At 36.3% G+C, this 21,996-nt stretch overlaps 1 protein-coding gene across 2 annotated transcripts in view; it reads right to left on the bottom strand.

The window, feature by feature from the left end:
• The window catches only part of LOC143023847 (trehalose synthase/amylase TreS-like), a 138,291-nt gene extending 124,075 nt beyond the window's left edge, over positions 1 to 14,216 (bottom strand). The window contains exon 1 of one of the 2 annotated variants that reach the window (XM_076182492.1): positions 14,060 to 14,216. Coding sequence is in view for 1 of the 2 variants with exons in the window: in XM_076182491.1 (XP_076038606.1) it covers positions 8,359 to 8,391 (33 nt within the window). In the remaining variant the exon portion in view is untranslated. Of the gene's footprint in view, positions 1 to 8,358; positions 8,551 to 14,059 lie in introns of those variants that run through there. The other variant, XM_076182491.1, reaches the window with a different exon arrangement.
• Positions 14,217 to 21,996: the final 7,780 nt, after the last annotated feature.

The following is a 21,996-nucleotide window of genomic DNA, read 5'->3' as shown; positions in this document are numbered from 1 at the left end:
TAATCTTTGTACTTATAAAATTCTGATAATCTTGCTTGCTTGCTTGAAACCATCACCCAGCCAATCAGAAGAGATATGACGTCACGACTGAGGACCAGCCAATCAGAAGAGATGACGTCACGACTGAGGACCAGCTAAGCAGAAGAGATCAGAAGAAATATGACGTCACGACTGAGGACCAGCCAATCAGAAGAAGAGACATGGCGTCACATCATATGATGCATATTGTTCCAAGCAACGACGACATGACGTCACAATCTTCTGCATTTCACTTCTTATAACAACGTATCATTTAAAATTTTATTTGACCCAACATACATATATCTATTTATACAAACTTATAAAATTTTCATATTCAGTATAAGGTCAGGCCATATGTGAACATTCTGAAAGAAAACTTTAATAAGATTCCTTTGAGTATGAACGTTTGTGTTGATGAGATGATGGTTCCTTACAAAGGTAGTCGAGGGCCTTAATTGTTACTACATCAAGTCCAAACCTAACCCTTGGGGGTTTCAAGTTTGGACTTTAGCTGATTCTTTTGGCATCGTGCATAATTTTGATATTATATATGTGTTGGTGCAACACCAAAAGTTGATGGTTTTCCTCATTTGAAATCCAGTGCTAATATTGTTTGTAAATTGGCGCCTGTTATTCCTCACTGTAAGAATCACAGACTGTTCATGGATAATTTGTTCTCAACAGTTCCTCTGTTTTTTGAAATGTTCAAGAGAGGTATGTTATGCATGGGAACTGTTCGGAGTAACAGACTTGCTGGACTGAAGCTTATTTCAGATAAGGACCTAAAATCAAAGGGAAAGTCTGCCTTTGTAGAATATGAACAAAAGGTTAGCACATGTGCAGGTTCTGTAAGGGTTGTTACATGGAATGATAACAATCTATGTACAGTCATGTCTACAATGGGATCTACTCAACCTGTCACAACTATTGGACGCTGGGACAAAAATGTATCCACAACACAGAAAACTGATGTAAGGTGTCGTGCTCTTATCAAGTATTATGATGCTAATATGGGAGGTGTTGATAAAATGGATGCCCTTATTGCTTTTATAGGATGTTTTTCAGATCAAAAAAGTGGTATCACCAGCTTTTTTTTTCATAATTTTTTTGATGTGGCAATAGTCAATGCTTGGTTGGTGTACAGACGGGATCACACAGCTTTTGGTGTCTGCAAAGCCTCTAAAAGTGCATGATTTCAAACTAGTTTTGTCCTTATCCCTGCGTCTGCAAAACGAGCCATTGACAGGTAAGAAGAGAGGTGGGCCATCAGCTGGTGGAGTTGATGAAAAGCAAGTTGAGAAAAAGCACAAAGGTCATAACATTAAACCAATTCCTTCTAACTAAGGCAATTAGGCATGACCAGGTTGGGCATTTTCTTGTAACTCTAAAAAAATGAGGAAGGTGCAAAATGCCTGGTTGCAAGTCGTCACCTACAGTATAGCATGGTGCTTGAAGTGTGAACTCTATTTGTGTATTGCCTCAGACAAAAGGTCTTTCTTGGATTTTCATGGGGTTCACTATGATCTGCAAACACTGCCACATGAAAAATGAATTGATCTTTCTGGTACAAAAAAAAAGTCATGTTTCAGGAGTTTTGACTCATTTCAGTACCTTTTAGTTGGTTTACATTTGTCTCTAATTGGGAATATGAGATAAGGTATTTCTTGATCTGTAGACATTGTCACATGCATAAGGGACTGATTTCTCTTATACTTGATAAGAAATTTGTGGTACAGGAGTGTTAAAATATTTTATCAGTACCTTTCAGCTGGCTTTGATTTGTGAAAATGTGTATCTTTTTCATTTAGTCTAACAACGAAGTTATAGCAAACTTCACTCACTACATTCATTATTAATCTTATCAAAGGTTTTCATCATAAAAAATAATAATCTTCACTTTCAGGTAAGATTAAAGTTTGGTATGTAATAACTCTGTATTTTGGCTATATTTCACTAAGAGGCCTGTCCTGTGCCCAGATCATCGAAAAAGGCACGTTTGAAAAAAAAATTATTTACAAGAAAAAGTGAAAAACAAGGCCATTTTTGTAATATGGCATGCAAAAGCAATCAAAAACACCTACTGATTTTTTCTTTTTTTAAACATGAACTTAATGTGTATCATAATGGGTTAAGAATATTACATACATATACCAAAGGATTTTTCCTCCTTACAAGGGAGGTAGCCAAAAAGAAAAAGGCATAAAAACCATTCCCACCTACTCCATCCCTAATACACTCCACTCCCCTCCACCCTCCCTCTAATCTTGGCACCTCCTGGATGACAGGTCATCCCTGCATTTTGTTCACTGAGTGAACTTTCAAAGATTGGTTACAAAATAGGACGAGGGAGTCATATGAGAGGTACAAAGAAAAGAAAAGAGAAGAATATTAATTAACAATAAAATAATCTAATATACAGTATATATATATATATATATATATATATATATATATATATATATATATATATATATATATATATATATATATATATATATATGTATATATATTGGATATTTCAAATATCATTTTACTTAAGAATATAAACAATAAAATGATATAAAACTTTTTTATTTCAAATATTATTTCAGTTAAGAATATTAACAATAAAATAATATAAGAGAATTATTTCGGATACTTCAAATATCATTTCACTTAGGAATATTAATTAATAATAAAATAATCTAAAAAAATTATTTTGGACATTTCAAATATTATTTTACTTAAGAAAATTAACAATAAAATAATCAAATATATATTATGTATATATACATATATATATATATATACATATATATATATATATATATATATATATATATATACATACACATATATATATTGGATATTTCAAATATTATTTTACTGAAGAATATTAACAATGAAAATAATATAAAAAAATATATAATAAAAATTTGGACATTTCAAATATTATTTTACTTAAGATAGTATGCAACCCTTTAAAATAATTGATTTCTGAATGTATCCCTTGCAGCACTGAAATGTTTGCCCACCCACCCACCGCTGGCTGGCCTACATACAGTCGGAATACGAGCTCCTTGAGATGGAACCCACATTCTGGAGACGGGTTAGTATGGAGACTGCCCTCTCCGACGCCCATCTTACTGAGCCGTCACCTGTCCGCCACTGGTGCGGCAAGACCAAGAATGGGCAGAAAGGAAGCGAGAATCTAGACAAAGAGTACCAAGACGAGCGAGCCAAATGTAAGCTTCCGTACAGACTCGAATGAACCCGCAACTGACGTTTCCTCACCTGAGTCAACGGGACGTGAGCTCTTGCTTGCTTGCCCAGTTCCTCTCAGATGAGTGTGCTGACGCATGCACTTGTGCGTGGTTATGGACCACGTCTTGATCGAGTCCATCTTGCTCTGAGGGGGCCGTACCACCGCAGACCCGTTCTCGCTTCCGCTTCCGGGCGACATAAGAGGCACTGGGGACATGACTGCTGATGAGAATACAAACAATAACCCCAAGAATCGTGACACGCTTTCCGTTATATCCTGATGTTTGTCCGGTATTAGAAATGACAGTAAACCCCCGATATAATGGACAGTATGGGGACAGGGGGCCTGTCATCATATCCAAAGATATGTTATGACCAAGGATCCCTCGCTATAGTGGATGAAAATCCGTTACAGCGAGTTTGTCTGGTCACATTTTTTGTCCATTATATCCGATATGATGAGATCTGTTATATTGAGGGTGTACTGTACTGTTGTCATTTCATATTCAACTATTTTAATTTCCTCTTTTAAGTTAGAGTGCAGTGTCATGAAAAATGCGCTCCTGTTGTTCTTACAGCACGTCTCGTCTAGACTTTTTTTCTCGCCATGGATCACATATTCAAAATCTCTAGAATTAAGAGAATCCCCAATACTTAGATGAAAATAAACAATTAAATAACAAAAATAATAAAACAAATGAATGACAGAAATTTCCGCAGACCAGCGGGAACCTCTACTCCATTTTAGTTCCGAGCACTGGAAGTTTCCAATTTTTCCAAATACAGATTTCCTGGATACATATTTTAGTACACGCTGAATGTCCAAATAAGCAAGTTTTTATCTAAATACCCTGTGTACACAAAAGGACAAAATGTGCATCCCTGTGTTCTTAGCCTTCAAATAGTCCTTTTATTCCCTTAAAAAAAACTACCTCCCTGAATACAAAATTATCCCATTATATTTATATATAAGTACTATATTTAGCAAATGTAGCATGTGACATTTCACCATTACTGAAAATAAAAGCCACCAATTAGTTTTTTATCCTCTTTATCAATTTCTTTATTCCCTTTCAAAAACCCTACCTCCCTGACAACATTATCCCATTATATTTATATAGATGTACTATATTTTGGTCTTACTAATTGCCGAACAAACCAAACAAAACCGAGAAAAGCCGAACAAAACCACAAAACCCAAACAAGGATGGGTTTTGCTCAAATGCACACTTCTATATATATATGGTTGCATTATTTGAACTATTTTCTTAAAAATGTGTGATTTCCATGTAATATGATCAAAGAGAACTTACGCTTTTATCCTCTGCAATTTTACCGACCCCAGCTACGACTCGTCCAGCCCGCCGTCTATGATCACTGGTGGTATGGATCAAACTACACGCTTTTAAGCTTCTTACTGTTGTGTTATTAGTGTAATAGACTGCATATAGTTGAATTATTTAAACTCTTTTCTGTAAAATGTGTGATTTTCATGTAATTTGACCAAAGGGAAGTTATGTTTTAGCCTCTGCAGTATGACCGACCACAGCTACAAATACCGTAACAAATTAGCATATGGTTGCATTATTGGAACTATTTTCTTTAAAAGGTGTGATTTTCATGTAATTTGATCAAAGTGAAGTAACGTTTTTATCCTCTGAAAAATTACCGACCCCAGCTACGATTTGTGGTTACAAATTTACTGCTAACCTGCCATCTATGTTCTGTGAATGCAGATCATCACTGAGCGTCAGGGTTGCCAGATTGGCGTTTTTAATGCCAAATTTTATATTTTTGGATTTTTTTTTACTGTGTTTGGCAGGAAAATTTGTTGGGTGGCATTTTTGGGGGCCTTTTTAAATACCCGGTCGTGATTAGAGATCATTCTTTTCCTCTACAATTAGCAACTCCTTGAAATAATCTGCCCATCTCCACCTCACAGCTTTCTCTTCCATTAACAAGTACCATTTACAGTACAAGCTCAATATAACAAACTAATTCAGCTAAAGTCCAATTAGAAAAGTTTACAGAATGTATTAATGATTATCATTTATTTTATATTATTTGTTTATTTGTTTTCCTATCATTTGTCGGTTTGTTTATCATTATTTGCTTCATTCTCATTTGTTATTAGTTATATGACAATTTATCATTATTTACTATTTACCTGTTTGTTTATTATTCAACTATACCTATGCATTTATTTATGTATCTTATTTATCATTTACATTATTATAGTTTTTATTTATTCATTTATTTATCATTATGATTTTTTATGCATGCGACCTAGATATGGACCAAAAGGTCTCCTGTCGTCGGCATGCTCCCCCTTTGAAATCCTTTGTATTACTGCCCCATCAAATACACTCTAGTTCTTCACTACATGGAGCATGCCTGTTACATCCCTAACTGCTGCCTTACAAAATCAAGTGTTCTCCAATTCTTTTACTACACTATTTCTAAAGGAGATTACAACGGAACGATGCAATCAAACAGAGCAAGACTGAGAACCACACGTGATCAAAAAGGTTACTGATATTCAGTGGAATCTGCCTTTTAACAAATTATCAAGTGCAAATTTAACAAGTGCTACCTCCCTTGTATGGGGGAAAAAGCCTTGGTATATGTAGGTATGTATGTATCTTTGAAACAAGATTTTTTTTTCCTCAAACTTCTGAGTTTACTATTCAAGGCTTTCCACAATTGGGGGAGTTTGTTATAGCGAGCTTATGCTGAAATACCTTTACCCTTTCCTCTCTCTCTTCAACTTGCCTCTTTGCACTCTTTACTTCATGCATACGTACAAGGGAGGTAGTCAAAAGGTGTCCTCCTTTGCTTCATGCACTCCGAATAAAAATCAAATATCATTTCACTTATCGTGTCCAAACAAACTTCTGATCTCGGGGAAATCCGCAGCGCAATGCGACAAGCTGCTACTAAACTAACACCTTCCGAAAAATTCTTCAAAACTTCTCTCCTGGTCTCCCATCTCCTCACACATACACATGTAGATGCAACTCAAAAAAAAAAAAAAAAAAAAAACTGCTGTTTTTTTTTAAGGGACCGTCAGGTTGCTTTATAAGGGAGCATGTCCTATAACTTTTTGAATCTCTTTGATGAACTTAGGTATAATTACCATTTACATTTGTCTATAATTCCCCTGGGTATTGTATTCCTCACATGTATATATAAAGTGTAGTGAAGATATAATGAAGTTATAATGAAGTTTAATGAAGCTGTAATTAATCATATGGAAATCCTTCCACATAATTAAGCTTGGTATATATTGCAAGCTTAGATTCTGGGGAATATAAGTTATATTGTACATTTGACCAAACTTATACCTCTGATTTTTTGTGAATTTTCTTTTCTGAACATTTCAAAGATGCTGCAAAATTCAGGTTTCATAAATAGAAAAAATAAAATAAAATTTCTTTTATTTTTTAATATAGGAAATAAAGAGCATAATTTTACCTTTCAAATGAAACAAAAATGACAAAAATCCATCAAGAACAACCGAAGATATAACAACAAAAAGAACAAAAACATTAAATGTACATGAGAAGGCATTTAAATTTCGCGCGACATTTTTAAAAGGCCCCAGCCCCATAGTCCCCGCTTTTGGTCACTTTACCACTTTTACTTTTCACTTTTTTTCTCCTCTCGTTTCTTGTCTCTTCTTTCGAGGGCAGACTTATGAATATGAGTATAGGGTTCTCCAAGAAGAGGAACAACAAATCCTTCTTTATAACCAACATTGTTGGATGCTGTCCTCTTCGTTTGTTTGTTTTTTTCCTTCTCGTTTCTTCATCTGGCACGCAAGGGCCTTCACTGCATTCTTCCTCCTTGCTCGCTGGCTTTTCGTCAATCTTGCCATGATTACCGCAAGAAATTACAGTGAGGAATAAAAAATATGAAGCACGGTGAGAGCTTCAAAAGAACGTGACCTCACTTTGACGTTTGGATGGGTACTGATGCCCTGATGTGTCCTACTGATCTATGCTTGTGGGAGGAGTTGCTAAATACCTCCATAAACACAATTCCGTAGCAAAAAAACAAAATAGCTATAGACAAAATTAACGCTATTCCAATATACAGAATATTTGATACGCAATGGGGTTGCCAGAGGTTGCCAATAATTAATCTATTTTATTCTGTATAAAAAGATAGAAATGAAATACAGCTCTATAACTTTGTAGGAGTGTTGCCAACATCATAAAGATTCTTTTTAAATGTTTTCCTAAAATTCGTTCATGTACCAGATTTTTTCGAATAATTGCCCCTGACGGACCCTTAATATAAAAAAGACTGCTGTTTTTTTTTTTAATATAAAAAAGACTGCTGTTTTTTCATAAAAAATACTTGTTTTCTAAAAAAAAAAAAATGTTTTTAGTATAAAAAACATGGATATTTTCGTGTTTTTTTTCAGGCCCATAGACCATGATTAATATGTGCATACCTTATTATATATCCTATTTTATGTGTATGTTTAACCATTCATGACAAGGAAATTTGGAGTGTTTAATCTTTGAAGATTATACTAAGAGTAAATTTTGTAAGGTAGCCATATTGTTGCAGCATCTGAGTCTTGACTAAAAAGGTCAATTACTTGTTTATTTTTATACTGATGTCTCTTTGGATAAGGTAGATACGCATATGTGGAGGGATGAATCAAGTACTTACACCTGTTTTCATATACTTGAACAAATTTGGATGTGTAAAAGATACATACATACACATACCAAGGCTTTCCCCCCCTTACAAGGGAGGTAGCCAAAAAGGAAAAGGCATAAAATCATTCCCACCCATTCCATCCCTGAATACACTCCACCCTCCCTCTCATCTTAGCACCTCCTGGATAACGGGTCATCCTGGCACCTTGTCCACTGCCCTGGGTCAGAAGCAGTGTCGCAAGACACAGCAAAAAATAAATAAATAAATAAATAAATAAATAACATGAAATAAAAAATAAATAAATAAATAAATAAATAAACTTGCAATTAAAAAAAACACTTTTCTATGCATCACTGCACATAAAGCGAAACTAGTAATTCCCCCCCCCCCATACACTGCTCCTCTCCCCCCGCACCCCACCTGGGCTGGTCGCCGCGCTGCCTGGCGAACCATAGGAAGCTGCAGGTACAGGATTGTACTGTGGCACTGAATTGGGTCTTTGCTGCTGCTGTTGCTGCTGCTGTTGCGGTGGTGGCGGTTGACCCACTACCCCTCCAGCTGGCTGGCCTCCCCCGCCTCCTAATCCGACATTGGCAGAGTCATCGGTAGCAGAGGATAGGGGCAGGGGAGGGGAGGGGGATGTGTGGATCCTAACGGGGCCGCCGTGTCATTCAGCACCACGCTCTGCAAGCCACCTTCACTCAGGTCTCCGTCCAGGGCACCAATGCCATGCCCAGCTGCCATCTGTCGAGAGATTTATACAAACCCAAATCAGTTTAAAAAAGAAAAAAAAAAAAAAAAAAAAAAAAAAAAAATCTACAAATGTCATGAAGCATCAGGATGAAGCTGGCGACTTTATGGGCCCTACTTATGTGTATATATATATACACGAAAGACTTTTTCCCCCCTTACAAGTAAAGAAAAAACAAAACAGAAAACACTCCCATCCCATCCCTCATATACTCCACTTCCCTCCCTCTTATCTTGGTTCCTCCTGGAGAAATAAATTGACGCAGCCTGAAGGGATTTCTCCACATCTTCTCTTTTTCTGCATGAGGGGATGGAGAGGGAGGGTGGTTACCGATTTTATGAAGTGCCGTTGCTGTGGATGTGCTGTGTCTTGCGACATTGCTTCTGACCCAGGGGGGCAGTGGGCGAGATGTAGGGATGATCCGTCATCCATGAGGTGCCAAGATAAGAGGGAGGGAAGAGGGTGGAGGGGAGTGGAGTATGTAGGGATCGAGTGGGTGGGAGTGGATTTTATGCCTTTGTTTTTTTGTTTACCTCCCTTGTAAAGGGGAAAAACCCTTTTTATATGAGTGTATAAGGAGCAATCAGAAAATGTCTCTATTATTTAAAAAAAAAAAATTGCATCTGGAAGTGGTGTGCAAAAACACACACACACACACACACACACACACACACACACACACACACACATATATATATATATATATATATATATATATGTATATATATATATATATATACATATATATATATATATATATATATACATATATATATATATATATATATATATATATATATGTATGTATATATAGCAAATGTTGCACCCTTGTTTCAAAAGGATGACAAATCCAATCCTGGTAATTATCAGCCAATTAGACTTTTGTGCAAACTAATCGAGTTTAACCTGAGGAATGGCAGTCGCAAGAGGTGGACGCTCGCTTGGCGCACCGCTCTACCGCTGTCATGTTGCTGCTATCCCTGGTGGGTGTCCGCGAGTGCTAGTAGCATATAAGTGCAACAAGTCGAAGAGGAAGGAACAGGAATGGATTGGTTGCCCTAAATGTCCTACAAGGAAAATAAGATGGGCTTATTTGAAGTGTGTAGGTTTGAAAGGTGTCAATCCTGACAATGTTACGAGTATAAACTGGGCATGTGACGCATGTTTTGAAAGTATTGTCCCAGGCAATCTAATTATGAATAAGTTGGATGAAATGAAGGCACAGTTGTCAAATAGCTCACAATTGTTGAAAGGTGATATGGAAACTGTGATCAAGTCTGAAATTGAGACAGTAGTTGAAGACATGAAGAAAGAGGAAGTTACCGTGGTAGATGATGCAAAGAAGTAGGTTAAAAAAGTGAAGAAAGATGTGGAGGAGAATGTTGTTGTGGGTATAAAGAGAGAGGTGGCAGGAGTGAGAGAATGACAGCCTGGTTGCTGAACTGTCGACCGCCCATGCAGCCGGCTCGGCTGACCTCCAAACTACCGTAGGCATGACTTCAGCACCATTATGGAGCCAAGTGTTATCAAGGAATGAGATAAGGAGACAAAAAAACTTGCTTGTGGTTAGTGCAAAAGAAAATGGGGAAAAAATCCAGCGAAATGAAAAAAGATGTGGTTGGAGCACTTAATGGTGTGCACATTACTGACTCGTTTTACAGGTCGTGGAGACCGTTTTGAATTTTGAGGATAAAACAACACTTATAGAAGCAGAAAAGAAATTGGGAGTTGTCAACAAAGTATAAAGTACATGAAAAAAAAAATGAAACCAACGATAATGATTTGCAATGTCTATAAAGAGGAAGAAAAGGATCATATCGTTGATACACTAATAGAGAGAAATGTCTATCTAAATTCCATTGACAATGTAAGGAAAAAAATAAAATATCTACTTGATAAACCTGCGGCTAATAACACAGTGCATTACATATTGAGATGCAACCCAGAAGTAAGAGCACTTATTAAGAAAAATGGCGATAGACTGTTCCTGGAATGGGGGAGATTTACTGTTCGAGATAGGTATCACCCAACGGTTTACTACTATTGCCAAAGGTTCAACCATGAGATTGATAAATGTCAGGCTAAGAATGATAATGATGATGATCCCGTTTGCTTTAAATGTGCGGGTAATCATGCATCCAAAGACTGTACAGCTACCATTGAGAAATGTATTAACTGTGTCAGATACAAGAAATCTGAAATATCTCAGTGTTAATGACCATTAACTGCCCTGTCTACCAATCTGAAATAAGTAGGATATATAATTTAACAGATGATGGCTGTTGTTAGACTGAATAGTAGTGTTAAGTGTGGATTGTTAAACATACAATCAGTTGGCAACAAAACATTTGAAATATATAACTTACTGAAGGATAATGATCTTGATATATTAGCGCTAACTGAAACTTGGTTATGTGTTGGTGAAAATGTGAAAATAAAAGAAACGACTCCTGACTCTTATAACTTTGTTCATGTTTCTAGGGATATAAGAAGAGGTGGAGGAGTTGGTCTATTTTTAAGAAATACCTTTAAAAAAAATTGTTGTTAAAGAAATTGAAACACAATATACATATGAAGGCATGTACATGACGTGTGAGACAGGAGCAGAAAAGTGTTCTTTTGTGGTTGTATATAGACCACCGCAGACCAATGTTAACCTATCTATTGATTTACGCCAGTTTTTAGAGACAGTTCATATGATCAGTACAGAAATTGTTAATTGTGGAGACTTCAATATCTGGGTTGATGACAACATTGCATCAACAGTCACGTTTTTGGAGACGATGTCTTCCTTTCATTTAACTAATAAAGGTAATGGTATGACCTCAATAAGTGGACATACTCTAGACTTTGTTTTCTGTGCTTCGGATAGAGACTTGGTTATGGAGATGGAGGTTGGTGAAGTTTGTGAAGTGTCGCCTGTTGATAAACTTGTGCAATTTAAGCTTCCATTCAGTAGAGACTTAAAACGAAAGAAGAAAATAATGTTCAGACCATTGACTAATCTAAACCCTAAGGCCTTCATTATTACTCTAATTGACATTCTCACTAAGAAAAAACTAGAAAGTTGCGTCCATGAAAAGTTATATACAAATTGTAAAATTAGTTTGACAAACATTTTTAATAGCACCATAAAATAATTATACAACTCTCAATGCCCTATACTTGAAAAGGAAATGACCATGAAAGATGATTCACCAGGGTTTAATGGGCTTAATACTAAAGCAGAAAATGAGAAAAAAAGAAAAGGAAAGAAAATGGTGCAGAGATCAGACAAATGAAACTAGACTAGCCTACACTGAAGCAAAACAGCATGAAAAAAGTTATTGTTCGACGAAAACATGAATAATATAGAGGTAAAACCAGTGAAGCCGGATCCGATATTAGATTGCTCTATAATATATTAAGCAGTTGAACTGGCAACAATAAACAGAAAAAGATGCCGGAGTGATATTGTGATGAAGTAGTGGGTGGCCCAAAGGTTTCTGAACTTCTTTGAAGAGATAATTGAGAATGCAATAAGAGGTTTTTCTACCAATGACTACAGAATACCTATAATAATTATACCACACGATCAAGAGAGATTAGAATGTTTTCAGCAAAAAGACATACCAAAGATTAAATCTATCATACTTAGAGCAAATCCAACATTCTGTGATAACGATCCGATTCCCTTCAGGAAAATTTTCACCGGTGGGAATCTTGATAAACTGGCATGGGGGGTAGTGACCGAGTTGGTGAATACTAGTATTGCCACTAGGGTTTTTCCTGATGCCACAGTGAAGCCAATAGTTAAAGCCAATAAAGATCCACAATCTTTGACTTCATATAGACCTGTATCTAACCTAACATTTTTATCATAATTGTTTGTGAAAGTAATCCTTGAACAGTTAATGGAACACTTGTTGGCCATCAATATTTTTCCTGACAATCAGTCAGCATATAGAAGACTATACTCAACTAAAAACAACCTTATGTGCCGTGGTAAATAATATGTTGGTAAACATGGACGAAGGTAAATGTAGCATTTTAATTTTGTTAGATCTAAGTGCAGCTTTCGACACTGTTGAACATAATCTATGAATACAAGAGCGTCATAACATTGGAATAGTTAATGAAGCTTTGGAATACCTGGAGAGTTATCTTAAAAACAGAACTTATCGAGTGCAATTTGGTGGTACCTTTTCGGAAATAAGAACGCTACATAGAGGGGGTACCTCAAGGTAATGCATTGGGTCCAATTCTTTTTTGTATTTACACAATCGGCCTTGCAGAGATACTAAGAAATCATGAAATTGACTTTAAGCTTTATGCTGATGACACACAGTTTTATCTAACATTAACAAACATTGTCCAAGCTGAAATTAAATTGAATGAAATAATAAGTGAAGTGAAAAGTTGGATGAACTCAAAGAAATTGAAACTTAATTAGGACAAGAATGAGTGTATGGTAATCGGAAAACATAATGATCTAGTTTGCTATGACCTTACAAGTTTCAAAGCTCTTGACACATACATGTCACTTAACAATAAAGTGAAGGACTTGGGGATCATTATAACTGATAAAAACTTAGATTTCTGTGAGCAAGTAAATAACATAGTGAAAGTTGCAAACTACCATTTGAAAAACTTATCCTTTGTTAGAAAATACCTTGACATAGATTTGATGAAAAAAACAATTCACAATCATGTTATCAGTAGGTTAGACTACTGCAATTTTTTTTATTACGGCCTGCCAAACTACCTGCTGAAGAAACTGCAAATGATAATGAAAAGAGCTGCACGTTTGATAAAAAATATTCCTCGTTGAGAAAGAATTACTCCCACATTAATTGAATTACACTGGCTCCCAATAAAAGCTAGAATAGAATACAAAATATGTGTACTCACATTCCAAGCACAAAAAAAAGGTACACCAATGTACTTAAATGAGCTCCTAGAAGGTTACTACACAATGTCTCAAGTTATTCTGCGACATAACACTGTACACTGTCGGTTTAATGAACCAAGACATTATCAAGAAATCGGACATAGAGCCTTTCAAAACTGTGCCCCTTGACTGTTTAACAAGCTATCAACCTGTGTCAAGCAGTGTGATAATATCAGTGTTTTCAAAAAAAAGATTGAAAACACACCTCTTTGCTGAGTGAATGCTACGATTTGCAGACAAAAACCATCGAGAACAACTACAAATGTTGAGTTGACATGATCAGTGGTGTGGCCTATGGAGTCCCTTCTCTTACTTAGGGAGATTTAGGCCAGAAGAAGGCTACATAGAGGTAACTGGTACATGTCACATACTAGCGTCATGGCGACAACAAAAAATATTTCTTTATTCAGATTTTAATAATCCAATCTATTTCTACTTACTTCTCTGGGTCACCCTAAATAATGGTCTGGTTTGCATAAATGGCAATGCCAACCAGCTGTGTTCCAGTACAAGCCAAACACCGCCCAGTGAGGCTGTCACACGTAGGAGTGCCCGTCTCACCCCGAACAAGGTTTTCATTGCACTGACAAGCAGTGTTGCCACTCTGGAAAATTAAAAAAACCTAGACAGCTTGCCAACAACTACTATATTGGAAAAAAAATAATAATAACAATTTGAATTATATTACACAACATACATATGAAAACATTTTGAAGTTAGAAAACTGTATACATCAAACTAATTAGCACTGCCTGTAATGGTGCAATCAATGTAGGTAGACTTGCAGTGGATCACCACATCCCTCACTGTCATCACCAGGCTCCCATGAATGTAAAGTTGCTTCTTCACTCTGTCGCTTTTTTTTTTTCCTGTATACCGTTTGTGACACATGCCACTTTTCAAATTGTTGACGAGTTCAGGTGAAGTAAGGTGTCCACTCACAACATGGCACACCTTGACGAGCTACTCACTGCTTGTTTTGCCAACACCGACTCTGTCTGCAATTGCACAGACTTGAAGTCTATTTGCTTGCTTTGTTTTGATCATATTCACCCGAGAGAATATTCTCTCAACACAAGCAGATGAGTGTGGAAGTGCAAGCAGGCCAGTCATGAATTTAGAAAACAGTTCAAATTTCATCATGTAATTATTACCATCTTTAACTTACAGCAACTCATGATGCCAGAAGGAAGTTGGACTAGAACTAACCGGCTCTGCAAACTTTCTTTTGAGTACAACACTCAACAGGACTTTTCACTGATCCTCCAACTCTTCAAGACCATCTTCTTTAACAGGACAAGAAAGGGAAAATGTACCATGGTTTTGCAAATTACTCAGTCTTGAAGAAATGTTACAGTGACATAATTTGCAGTGAGTATGTATGCTGCTTCAGTACCATGATCACTAGCTTTTTTAAGCCACACGAAGGTTTTCTCGCAGTTACTGTTATACTCCCTGGCTATTACTATCATAAGAAGTTTTCCATTTCTTCGATGACATGGCTAGGTTGCTTAAGTATCTATATAAACCACAAAAAAGAATCAGTATCACAGAATCTATAAAGTATACTACAATACTGAAGAGAACATTTCACATATAGTTTTCTAATCTCGTGTACAAAATATCAACATTGAATGTACACTTTCAAGATTGCAGACCAACTAAAAATTAAACTCGAATCACCAATTTGAAGCATGTACACTGCTTGCAATGCATGACGCAAATTCCTGGACAGTGGAAGAAGGTGGTAGATGAGGTGGTGTGGGTAACACGTACCTTAAGTGATTGATGAAGGGAGGGGGAAGATAGCTGCAGTTGGGGAACCGAAGTCCAGGTGATTTTTATCACATCTCGGGACCACTCGCCTTCCCTCCAAGGCAAACGTGAGTAAATCAAAGAGGGGTGTGGGGACAACTCATAAAGATGACCGTCTTTGGGTAATGAAACCCAGAATTCCTAATGTGACTTTTAATTGATAACTTGTTCAAATATCAAATATGGTTAGTATAGTCTATAAAGGTAGGTCTAAAAGTTAATTAATGGTTCCTATCGTACTCTGTCTCCCTGCGCTTCAACTAAACATCTTACAGTAACATCAAATAAATTTAACTTAGCATCTAATGTGGGTAGTGGGAGTGGATTCAGGCGAGCACGGCTTCACACCTCGGATGAGGCCTTTGTTGGCGATGGGCGGGAACTGCCTGGTTAAGTTGACATCTCCGAGCGGGCACTGAAGACGGCTGGGTAGGCGTCTCTCCGCAATTCTGCCAATGTCCCTCCGGTCTGGATGTCCCGAAAGGGGATGTATCTGCATCTGGCGGTCTTGATGAGATGATCCTGGTAGTCTACGCGATGTTGATAAGATCCTGATCACCGGTAACACGGAACTCCGTAGCACTGAGTTCATCACTAAAAAGTTTCACGTGTTCACGTGTTCACTATGCCTTGAATATTGGATGACGTTTAACCAGTTCGTAATAACGAAAGGAACTCATCGTATCCACTGTGCGAGATCGATGCACCTGAATCTTCCGAGACCGTGTAGGAGTTCCTACATGGATGGGAACCCACGCTAGACTGCCCCTGTCCTGCGACAGGTCAGGTCACGATGTCCGCTAGCCGGCTTCCGACGTTGCCAATAGTACTATGTCTCCGTCCCTAGTTGCGAAGGGTACTACGAATAATGTTCATGCGGGAGGGTGACACAGTTCCAAGTGTTCTTTGAGGTAGACACTGTTCACGAGCGGGTTAAACACAATCCTAATTATTCTAATTACCTAGCTTAAAACAAATATGTGGCAGCGCGCAGGGGGGGGAGGGGGTGTGTTTGAGTGCTTTGTGTGGGTAACACCGTTGAGCATGGCTCCGAGAACACAAATCAAAAGGGGGGGGGGGTGTTTCTAGATATTAGAAGTCTCTCCCTTCGTTAAGGCATTGAATTGGTTGTCAAAAATGACATGACAAATAAAGAGGATAACGAGGAGAAAGGATGTAGCTACTAGAAGTCTTAAGGACTGGAAATTCCCCCGACTATGGGGAATGAAGGGCTGATACGGAGAGAAAACAGACGAGAAAATGGGAAGGGAGACAACGAGCTGGGTGTCACAATTTAAAAAATTGTGACAATGCAGAAATACTGATATATTGGTATCTTCGCAATAACACATATGTTTCTATCACGTTAAAGGCATTGTGCAATCCAAGTATCAACAGTTGCAACGAAAATAAGCACAAGAAAACTAACCTAAACCAAATCCGTAAATACAACGTCAGTCCCGCTCGGCTTATTATTAAAAATGGCTGTCAATTTAAGTAGAATCATATACTCAATTTATTATCATTTATTATTATCATTTCAATTTATTATAGATTTTGCAATAATTGAACTAAATACCACTCTAATACACCCGAACGCGTGTAACCGCAAACTATATTTATGGTCACTGTAATTGTGCTAAATTCAAAGCTTCATCACAATAACTTTGGTCAACACTGTTCACCAAAGAAGGAAAAATGTTTATAGCCAAGTAAATTGGGAAAAGAAACCAAAACAAAGTAAATATGCATAAAAAGACCAAATGAAAAAGTCTTGTCTCTTAAAAGAATGTATAAAAAACAAACAAATTACTGCCCAAAGCTAATTCAGAATAAGCCAAGAAAAAAGCCAAAATGCTAAATATATTTTCGCACGCCAAACGGCTTTAAAATAAGCCAGAATGGCAAAATCTGGCGTAAAAAAAAAATCTTGCAACACTGCAAGGAGCCCCACCTGGGCTGGTCGGGTCGGTAAAATATCCATCAGCACATCTGTGAGCATTAAATAAAAGCATTAATAATTATTTCGTTGTTAGGGGATGGCGTGGGATGGATTTTAACGATAATAACGAAAATATAGAAAGTAAAGGATTTGGAATTCCAGGTGGTTTCGTATTGTCGACATTATTGTACGAATTTACAAATTCGTCTGTTTATATAAACTCGGTGAATAGCGTTAAGTTTCTCTAGCTAGCATAAGATATATTATGATTTTCTGATGATACATGCATAATATGGGGTAGATTTTAATGACAACATATATACAGAACGCAAAGGATTTTGGATTGCAGGCGGTTTTGTATTGTCGACATTATAGCATAAAATGATCAACTCCTCTGTTCAATCTAAATCCGGTGAATAGCGTTGAGCATTTCTAGTGTAAAATGAATTATATATTTCTACTAATACCTTTTTGGTGTGGGGTGAATCTGAACGAAAAGAAATACAGAACGCAAAGGCTTAGAAATTCCAGGCGGTTTCGTGTTGTCGACATTATGGCATAAATCTGTCAAATCGTTTGTTCAATATAAAATCGGTGAATAGCGTTAACTATCTCTAGTATAAAATAAACTATATTTTTCTGCTAATACTGATGACCTGGAACTATCGAGTCACTTTTTTTTTTAATATATTTACAAGGCTTATCCGAGATATTTCTCGAATCTGAAGATGGAAAACGATTATAAAGAACTGTGTGAAACATTACCAGTGGAAAGGCCAATGTCTAATATCAATGGAGGGGAAATGGATAAAGCTACAAAGAAGAGAAAGAATATCAAGGCAGGAGGGAAATCTGAAGTAGAAATAGAAATGATGAAAGGTAAAGTCTAATAAATAACAACTCTCATTTTCCCAAATATTTATTTACAGTGAAAACTATTTATGAAATATCTAATTTCATATATCAAACGTTGCATTTTTAGCAAATGTGACTGCGCATTGAAACATTGTAGACGAAAGTAAGCTTAGTGTCGGCAAGAGTGACAGGTGGAAGGATACTAAATTATTCAAAATTGAAAGTGAATTGTACAAATATAAAAGCATAAAGATGGTAAACCTCGCCCCGGATATTACAGAGGTAAAAATTAGTGGCATCAACAATATCTAACGGAAAGTTGTATCATTATCAACAAAATTGAAAATTCATGGAACTACTTGACAACTTGTCATAAAATTAGCCAGATAGAATATAATTTGTAATCTCTGATAAATTTGTATATCACATAGAATGAATGTGGATGATTATGGTATTATAACAAAACTGCACTGGTACTCTCCAGGAGGTAGTGTGGTATGCAGAACAGGTTTAGACGAAAAACAGTGAATGGATTTTGAGAAAATTGTAATTCATCATTCAAGCTGAAAAATTGTAAAAAGGAATAGATTCCAGAGTCACGCAAACACGGATATTTGACATGAAACTTGTTTTTCAGTTACTCCTAACCTAAAATAACCATTCTATAAGAAAAAATAGATCTTTCAGATGCTAAGAGAGAGGGATAAGTTCCAGAATCGTGCAAACATGATATATAATATGAAATCTACAATACCCAACAGCTCCTGACCTCATATACTCTAGCCCAGTGGTTCCTAACCTATTTTCTGTCATTTCCCCCTGCACCCAATTCAACCATCCAGATTTCCCCCTTCATGTGTATGAGAGAAAGAACAGTTAAAACACACTGAGACTATTTACTAGTTTATTTTTCAAATGCACTGACACAGCTAACATTAAATTGTATTGAATAAGAACACTAACACCAACACAGCATTTTAGTGTGACTTCTGGCATTGTTTGCCTATCACGAGTCCTTCAATGTCTGGAGAAGTTATGGAGAGCGCACATCCAAGATCCACCTCCACTTCCAACTTGTCTCGGTCTCTATTTGTACGGAAATTCGAGGTTCGAGTGTATTTTCTAATTATCTTCTGATAATTTCCAGAATTTTAATTCCAGACTAGAATTTCCCCCCTGAAACATCCAAATTTCCCCCCTGGGGGAAATTTCCCCTTGGTTGAGAACCACTGCTCTAGCCTAACCTAACATAATCATTCTATAGAAAAAAATGTTTTAAATGAGAAAAATGTAAAATGTGTTTGTATGATAATCATACTGGAATAGAAGTGGATTGTCTTAATTAACAGGGCCGGGGTGCTGTCATCATTATAAAGGTCGCTAGAACCCTGAAGGACTTACCAAATCGTGCCATCCCAGTTATCATTGTTTCTATATCCAGTGGGCCCAATGTATCTTAGTGATTCCATATTATGGGTTTGCACTAGCTAATGACCACAAAATAAGTATAATTATCAAGCAGACAAAGTAAAAAGAATGTTTTTTTTTTTAGAACTTCTCACCTACATAATATAACAATAGAAAAATATTCATTTTGTAAATTATGATACATCAATGTAATATATGCTTTTCTTGGTGGAGATCAATAAATAAAAAGTGCATCAATCAAATAGTAATACACTACTGAATGGAGTTGCGACAAAAGGCTTGAGATGCCATATGATTGTCTTCTCTCCAGTCCTGTCAGCGTCAGTTTGACAATGGTGCTGATGGCGTGTACCGAGTGTTCTCCCTCTCCAAGTGATGTCACCAAGCTACATATTTTTAAAACAGTGCCAAGGAACTGGGCTGTAGTTCAGTTCGAAGCTTTAAGATGCGTTTAGATAAACATTTAAAACAAGATGTTGTAATGACTGCCATTTATTTGATATTATTTGATTATGTGTTTGTTATTATTTGTCTGTTTATTTATTAATTGCTTGATTTCCATTTATTATTATTTATTTGTGTTTATTATAATTTACTATTTACCTGTTTATTATCTAATTATACCTATGTATTATTTATTATATTTATTATTATTATATATATTATTATAATTTTTTATTTTATCTTTTATATATATATATATATATATTGCATCCGACCTAGTTATGGACCAAAAGGTCTCCTGTCGGCATGCTCTGCCTTTGTAATCCTTTATGATTTTCTTCAAGCTATGAAACTCCTCTACCCCCAGCAGTCTAATCGGGTGACAAAACATCCCTGATGATGACGACAACCTTGATGACCTTTAGAATTACATGCACCACACTACTAAATGCTGGTTAGGTTAGACGAATATAGTATACTTGTATTTCTTTGACCTTTGCATCTATCACAACAAAGATGGCAACTCAAGCAGTCATAGATGATAGTGGTTTCATTTGTCAGTGTCACTTGTAGCAGTTTTTTCTGTTACACACACACACACACACACACACACACACACACACACACACACACACACAAAGAGCAATGACAAAGATGGCACTAACACTTTGCAAGCTGACATATGAACAAAGATTGGACAAACTAAACTTATCAACTCAGAGTAATAGATACATAGAACAAATTGAAAGAGGAAACAGTGAGTGCTAAAACTATACATGATTTTAAGAAAGAACTGGGTGCAGAAAGATACAACTGCAGGTCACTACAAGCATAGCTCTCCTTCTGCAAAATACAACTAGGTAAATACAGTAGAAGCCTGATTTAACGAACTAATTCAGCCAAGGTCCAGTCCGCTAAATTGAATTTTCCATTAAATTGAGCGAGTGAGCGTTGGTGTAACAGTGTTGCCAGAGCAGATTATAAAAATGATACGTACCTAAAAAATTCCTAGTGTACACACACACACACACATACAGTATATATATCATTGTAAGTGAATTATCGGCAGCACAATCGTGAATTGCAAACGAACAGCAACGTGCAGTAATTTGTTGCAACGTGTGTGTATTTACCTAGTTGTATTCTATGGGAAGGGGAGCTATGCTCGTGGTCTCCTGTCTTCATATCTCATTTTATGTAAACTATTTTTAAATTCATGTATTGTTTTTGCACACACCACTTTCTCATCTAACTTGTTCCAACTGTCTATTACTCTGTGAGGAAAGCTGTTCTTTTTCAGATCTCTTCTATAGCTGTCTTTCTTGATTTTCTTTCCGTGTCCTCTTGTATTTCTATCATCCCATTTTATCAGATCGTGTGTGTGTGTGTGTGTGTGTGTGTATCATGTAACAATGATATGAACTGTCTGAATTTCGCGAAATATTAGTCATAGCTTCGTGTTTGGTTTGATGTACATAATTCTAGCGATTAATAGGACTGGGCAATTGGTTTTTGGATAGTGAGCGTTATTGTTGTGTTGTTGCAGAAAACGTAGTTCGTTGTTATAGAAGTCTTTTTCGTGGTGATTACTCTCGCGTACTGATTTTGAATTTTCCCATCAACTTACTCTTTCATTATTTTGTTTTCCTATTATACCGTCTATTTCTACTTGAATATATTTCTGCTACAATTATACTTTATACATATACTGAATTATATATTGTATATATATTATAGTACATATATATATATATATATATATATATATATATATATATATATATATACATACATATATATATATATATATATTTGCCTCCAAAATACTAAATTATAATTTTTTCTTTGACTCCACCACCACAATCTGGTAACATTGGACTCTGAGACACGCAT

Source organism: Oratosquilla oratoria, unplaced genomic scaffold, assembly GCF_046742065.1.
Source record: "Oratosquilla oratoria isolate Oo_2021 unplaced genomic scaffold, ASM4674206v1 SCAFFOLD66, whole genome shotgun sequence".
In the NCBI taxonomy this organism is placed as follows: domain Eukaryota; kingdom Metazoa; phylum Arthropoda; class Malacostraca; order Stomatopoda; family Squillidae; genus Oratosquilla; species Oratosquilla oratoria.
This window is presented reverse-complemented; position numbering and strand designations above follow the sequence as displayed.